This window comes from Ictalurus punctatus, chromosome 18, assembly GCF_001660625.3.
Source record: "Ictalurus punctatus breed USDA103 chromosome 18, Coco_2.0, whole genome shotgun sequence".
NCBI classification, from domain to species: domain Eukaryota; kingdom Metazoa; phylum Chordata; class Actinopteri; order Siluriformes; family Ictaluridae; genus Ictalurus; species Ictalurus punctatus.
Window position 1 is genome coordinate 9,370,001 of NC_030433.2, and position 7,500 is coordinate 9,377,500.

Genomic DNA, 7,500 nt, shown 5'->3' on the forward strand with positions numbered 1-7,500 from the left:
TTCAAGGACATGACAAACAAATCTACAGCGTTTAATCTGATCAAAATCTGATAATAATCTGATTATATGAGGCGTGCTTGTGTGTGTGTGTGTGTGTGTGTGTGTGTGTGTGTGTGTGTGTGTATCCTCTCCTTATCACAACCTGCAGAGGAACAGTGGAGGATTTCTGAGAGGTAGGATGCGATATAAAGAAATAATGAGCTTCCTGAAGAAGTGCAATGTGTTCGTTTCCCCCCGCGGGCAAGTGAGTAAAAATCTCACCACACCATCCATTAGCGCAGAGAAAAATGACAGGAAAACCTGTGCATTCTTTAGAGATGGAGGAGGAACGAGAGGTTAAAGAAGAGATAAAAGATCAAAAACTCTCAGTTTAAAAGGAAGAAAGAAAGAGAGAGAATAGAGAGAGAGAATAGAGAGAGAGACAATAAAGAGAGAGAATAAAGAGAGAGAATAAAGACAGAAGAGAGAGAGAATAAAGAGAGAGAATAGAAAGCAAGAATAAAGAGAGAGAATAGAGAGGGAAAGAAGAGAGAGTATAAAGATAGTGTATAGAGAGGGCATAAAGAGAGGGTTGGTGAGAGAATGAGTGTTTATAGTTGCTGTAACGTAAGTGAAAAATTGTTTACAAATGGATAAAAAGTATGATGTAATTGTTGGTAAATTGCTGTATTGTAAGAGGAATAAAACACTCAGGGATTGTGGAACTATATAGCATCAACACATGAAGCTAACGTAGCTAACATGTAATGGAAGTTTATAGCCACCAGTTTAGCATCACGCAAACACAGAGTGGAGGCTCCAATATTAACAACATGCTAAAAATAATGGCACCCTGCTTTTAGTTTAGCAGGAATTATTCACCACAGTGCCTGCATTGTGTACTGTATGTAAGTGTGTGTGTGTGTGTGTGTGTGTGTGTGTGTGTGTGTGTGTGCGTGCTGTATCATTCCGAAAGATATCCGAGCTTTGCCAGCCGAGAGTGTGTAGGAGGTGTGAGATGAGGAGAAGTGGAACGCCTCTGGTGTATTTCACCTCGCCTTTCCAACAAAACACCACATTACTGCAAAACTCATGGAGAAAGAACACACCCCCGCCTCACAAATACACACACACACACACACACACACACGCACACACACACTCACACACACACACACACACACACACACACACACACACACACACACAAACACACACACACACACACACACAGTTACTGAGCCTCACTTTCAACTTTCAGCCCTGTCTACTGACATAACACATGGACACACACACACAGACATATTTATAGCACAACAATCACAATCAGTCCTCAAGTAAAACAAATACATTTTTTAAAGGATTGTGGAATTGTTTCATATGTTAATGCACAAGAAATGACCAAACATACCAGGATCTATGAATATATATGAATAAACATGCAATTTAGGAAACACCCCCATGTCCTCCTACCTCTTGGCCTAATATCACTAAAATTAGGTAAATGCTAGCGATATTCAGAGTCTCGATTTACACACTCATTTATTAAAACCCGTCTCAATATAATTCAGTGTTACCATGACAACCAGGATCAGTTCATCTATAACATTAGCTAAATTACACAGCTAAGCACACGATTCCTGTAGCGAAAAGCTTCTGTACACCACATCATTGTCATCATCATCTAATCATTTGTATATCAGACCCACGCTCACTTCTTACTGCAAACCTCACGCTAACTGCTGATTAGCACAAAGCTAAGAAGTGTGCACTGCAGGGAGGAAGAGAGTGAAGTGTGTATTTCTGTATGAAAACACGCCCACCTCTGGCCGAGAGCTTCTTGGTGTTGATGATCTTAGCGGCGTATTCCTGAGCTGAGAGGACTTTCACACACCTGCGCACCACAGAAAACGCTCCCCTGTGAAATAAAAAAACAAAAATAAAAAACAAAATTCAACATTTGTCAACATTTCATACTTTCTATCAGATTTATTGCAGAATTCTATCTTCTGTGGAAAAGAAAAGTCTCCCAAAATTCTCCTCTCTGACATCACTTCCTGTATGGAGACCCAAAATATAACCACGGCAGTAGAACTTGCTCTCCACATCATCAGAGGAAAGGAACTTGCCTACATATCCTGTTTCAGGTTCTTCTGCAAGTTTTACTGACCTTACACCTGCAGCTCTCTTTATCTGTTCTCCACATCATTCCTAAAGTTCCCTGAGGAACTCTACTGACTTCCTGTTGCAGCAGGATTCAAATATAAACCCCTCATCCTTGAGCTGCATCACTTTATCTGCATCTCCTGGTTCAGAACTCCAAACCAGCTCAGATATTCAGCCTCAGAGCTCAGAGAGGAACACAGCAGGAACCCTGAGGTTGCAGCCAGAATCTAATAGAACGCTCTCGTCTCTTTATCTCCTGGTTCGTAACGCCACACACCAGCTCGGCTCTTTTACCTCTGTGTTCTTGATGTGTCCTTCTCTGAGGAGAGATCTCAGTGTTTAAGTTCCAGATTTAAGTTCCAGATTTAAGTTCCAGATTTGCTCAAAAATATTTTAGCTGTGACCTGTAGCTTTTACCTGGCTTAAATTCATTGTATACACTCTTAAAAATAGAAAGATCTAGAACCTTTAAGAGTTCTCTGCTAGTCCCTCTGAGGGAACCGTACAATAGAGGGGTTCTTTCTCAGAAAACATTCCAAATTAGAACTCCTCACAAGCCATGAATCTGTACAGAGAAGTGTCTACATAGAGAAAGTACATAGAGAAAGTCTAGAATATGCTAGAGAAATCATATACTACTACTACTACTACTACTACTACTAATTACAATAATAATAAAAAACAGACATAAAGAAACAAAACGTAGTCAAAAGTAAAACAATAAAATAGGCAGAAAGAAGAAAATAACTATATAAAATTTAGAAAAAATATGTAATAAAATGATGCAAGGAAAAAATTTTGATCAAAAAACAAACTTAAAATTAATGTAAAAGTTAAAATAAGAAATAATAAAAGCTCATTAAAGACTAAAGTGAATAATAATGTTGTCAGGCTCAGTAAGGTTTGTGTTTCCGATGAAGAGCCTCTGAAGTGTGTGTGTGTGTGTGTGTGTGTGTGTGTGTGTGTGTGTGTGTGTGTGTGTGTGTGTGTGTGTGTGTAGGCTGGAAGAGGCTGCAGAAATCCTGCGGGTGTGACTGACATCTAAAAGCTGGAATGTTTAGCGAGTCATTAAAACACACAGTGATAATTTCTTTATTAAACATTACTCGTGTATAAAACAGTCGAGGTGAAGGTTTAGAAATGTGAATCCGTAGATACACATTGCGTCAGACTGGAGATCGGACTGGAGATCGGACTGATACATGAAGTTTGAGTTATTTATTATTTATTTATTAAATGTATTAATGTTTAGTCAAATCTAAATAAAAATCGGTATGTGTTTAAAATTAAGCACGCTATTAATAGGTTATTATAATGCATGATTTGAATCACGGCTCACGTCCCTCCTGCAACCATGTAACGAAATATAAAGCTGTTTTATTTCATGTTCTTCTGCGTTCTGCGTATTCTCTAACAATCAGTATGACGTAACTGCCCCAGACGTCGTGTGGAAGCCGAGCTCACGTGTCACACACGTGATAGCTGAGAGTCCTCCGCTCACGAACACACTAAACAACTTTCACACATTTTTTCTTCCAAAGCAAACACAATTTTTGGTTATTTTCTTGTATTTTGTTCTGATGGCTGTGTGCTGAAGTTAGGAGAGAAGGAAAGGGTTATTACACTGTTATTAACTTCTATATGCTTATCACTGCTGTGAATGGGATGCAGTGAGTGATGGACTGCTCGGTATTAACAGGAGAAGGCTGCTGGAAAGAAAATTATCCATTAAAGTATTAATGATAAAACAAAATTACAGTTTTTTACTACTACTTTAAAATGAGGAAAGCTCTGCACCTCAACTCCATTCATAATAAATATCTAAAGAAATCATATTTGTTGGTGATGTGGGAAACACTAAAATACTGATGAAATTTCTGCTTTAACCCATATTCACATGAGAGATACAGGATGAATGAATTTAGATATAAACATGCAGGATGAATACGGCAAGACTTTTCTTAGGATATCACCAATTAATAACTGCTGCAGGGCAAGAAATCCGAATCTAAATCAGGAAGTGACCTAAAAGAGTTTCATCCTTACATCGAGTCTGAACTTCAGAAACAGCAGCAATGTCGAGTTTCATCCACACAGACGTCTCTTTTACCTTTTCTTACAATATTTCTTTCATATTTGAGCACATTATTCAGTTTTGATGTTTGTTGACATTTTTCAAAAGGGTGGAACTCCATAAAAGGTTTGTTTGGTGGTTGGTGTGTAGTGATGAGAAGTCTGAGGGAGATGTTGATGTTCCTGATGCTCCTCTGTAGTTCCCAGTTGTCCATTAAATGATAAGAATATAATGTTTACCTTCACACATCAATAAGCATATATGATGGAATTCAGGGCCAAAAGTTATGTTAGTATTTACGTAGGGAACGTTCCTGGTATTCCGAGTCGGGTTACACAGCTGCGTACGTGGATTTTCTGAGCTCCACGTTATTCAAATCACCTGCGTGTAGCTCACACCTCCGATTCTTCCAGAATGTTCTTGAGTAGACGGGTCTGAGTTTTACACTAGCGTCTAGACCAACACCTTTAAACGCAAATGCTCGCTTTATATCAAAATAGAAAACGTGGACTTACGAGGGAAATAGCGTAAAAATGTAAACATAAAGATATCTAACATTTACATATAAATATAATGGTTTTTGTCTGGAAATCATGTAACACTGAAAAAAATAATGAATAGATCAGCGGCAGCACTTCCAGTTTAGTAAAATACCAATGTTTAACAAAAAGTAAATCATTAAGTTATTGAATAGAAATACGGACATTTACAAACTTCATTTATTGTAGGAACATGAACATTATATCACGGTGTAAAAGCTACGTAAGGATTTAATCACTGTTTAGAGTTTAGCGCTTTACTCTCATTTCCTGTCTTAATATTATCTCAGGATTCATCTCACTTCCTGCATTGTGATGACATCATAACATTTGTGTATCATTTCCTGTCTTGAGATGATGTAATATTTTCCTCCTCACTTCCTGTCTTATTAGTTTCCTAAAGTATATTTTAAAAAATTGCATTACATCACAAAACAAAATAGTGTTTAGATTTCAGCTTCACAACACAACAATTTTCTAACATGGAGTTTTGTGTTGTTGTTGTTGTTAGTTTTGTGTTGTTGTTTTTTTGCGCTCAGCTCAAATTCTGTCATATAATAAACTGAAATGATGTGTGTGTGTGTGTGTGTGTGTGTGTGTGTGTGTGTGTGTGTGTGTGTGTGTGTGTGTGTGTGTGTGTGTGTGTGTGTGTGTGTGATGACAGACACAGGCAGCAGGTAAATTTGTCAGTCGTTTCCCATTTTGGAGCCAATTATACAGCCAGCAATCTGTTCACATATCACTCAGAGGGAAAAATCAACAGTAAGGCAGTTTTTCCCTCCTGTAGTGTGCACTACTTAGCAATGTTTCGACCCTCAGCTGTACCATTTATTTATTATTTTTTAAACACAGAGTTTAATGTCAAAAATAATGCTAATAACGCTAATTTATGTGTCTTGTTAATTGGAGCCGATGTGTATCATGTCCTTGTGTGCAAAATATCTCAGCCTGCACTCAACTGCCTCCTCCAAACACTATTATATAAGCAGCTTGGCTTTGATTGCCCACAGACACACACACATACACACACACACACACACACACACACACACACACATGGTGAACAGAGTGGAGTGTGTGAGGGAGTGTGTGTGGGAGTCGTGCAGTGGGAAAAGGGCCAGTCGGGGTCTAAAGCCTCAGTGTGTGTGGAGGTGTTACACAAACTCCTGTAACGAACACACACACACACACACACACACACACACACATACACACACAGACATCTCACTAATTCAGTACGGTGTGGGTGAGAAAGCAAACTGACGGCACGGCTCTGAGCTGCAATAAATAATTATATAATACTACTGAAATCAAATATTATATTTTATATAATAATAATAATGATAATAATAATAATAATAATCATAATAATAATCATAATAATAATAATAAAACTATTATAATTACAACTTATTTATATTAATATTGTTGAAAATTGACAATTTTTCCATTTCCTTATAGATTATACATCAAAATAACATACATAAAAATATGATAACAACAAAATAATGTAAAATATGCAAATCAAAATAATGAGAAATTTAAGAATTTAATCAGTGAATACACACACACACACACACACACACACACACACACACACACACACACACATTGTAAATACACAAGTTTTAAAAGAATCTGAATTGGTGCTGGATAAGATAGCTGAAGCTCCTGGATGAGGAAATGACTGAGATTAGAGTTTGATTAGAGTTTGATTAGATTTAGACTTATTTGCATGGATATTTTCCTGAATCTCCACAAACAATATTCCACTTTATTCCACAATATTCCAACCTCGGGAATGTGAGGTGTCCAGTTTCCGCCTGCCTGAATTATTTTAACTGGATAAAATCCTGAATTAACTTCTTCTTAAGAATGTTCATTAATTAGTGAGAGTTTCCTGAATCCTGTCTTAACTAACGTAGTAAAGTTGCTGGTCAAGTGTCCAGTAATCTCATCATATTTTATTCACAAAATACTTTTTTTTAGCCGACTCGATTGTTTGACTGTCAATTCATGCTACTTTTCACCAGACTCAGTTTAGGGTGGAGTCAGAGTCGATTTGGGGTGGAGTCATACTCAGGTTGGGGTGGAGTCAGACTTCGTTTACAAACAAAAGGTAGTTAGAACATGTTCCCCAAGTTTCTGATAACGAAGGCTTTTGAGAAAATCTGACAAAACAGACTCGTATATAACGTTCTGTTCGTCCGTCTTTGAGTTGTTTTATTTTCGGGAAACAAAAATGCATCCTGATCTTTAATCTTAAGACTCAGTTTATTTAAACATTAAAGACAGTAAATTAAACTCGATTCTTCTTTTCTGCATCATGAATCTGAGCTCCGTTTCTGCGGAATCTCATTTAACCCTAACCCTAACCCCTAATCCCTAACCCCTCATCCCTAAACCTAACCCCTAATTCCTAATCCCTAACCCTTAATCCCTAACACCTCATCCCTAAATCTAACCCCTAATCCCTAACATTAACCCTAACCCTAACCCTAGAGAATAACGAAAATATTTGTTTACTCATTTCACATGACGTCATTATGGTTTGTAACCGGGCGCATGGATTAGTGGTTAGCATGTCCGCCTCACACCTCCACGGTCCAGGGTTCAAGTCCTGCCGGGGCCATGTGTGCGCAGAGTTTGCATGTTCTCCCTGTGCTGTGGGGGTTTCCTCCGGGTATTCCGGTTTCCTCCCCCAGTCCAAAGACATGCATGGTAGGCTGATTGGTATGTCTA

General features: G+C 38.0%; 1 protein-coding gene across 1 annotated transcript in view; it reads right to left on the reverse strand.

The window, feature by feature from the left end:
- The window catches only part of camk2a (calcium/calmodulin-dependent protein kinase II alpha), a 53,964-nt gene that overhangs the window by 43,541 nt on the left and 2,923 nt on the right, over positions 1-7,500 (reverse strand). Inside the window, exon 2 of the mRNA XM_053687895.1 lies at positions 1,803-1,897. Coding sequence (XP_053543870.1) covers positions 1,803-1,897 — 95 coding nt within the window. The remainder of the gene's footprint in view (positions 1-1,802; positions 1,898-7,500) is intronic.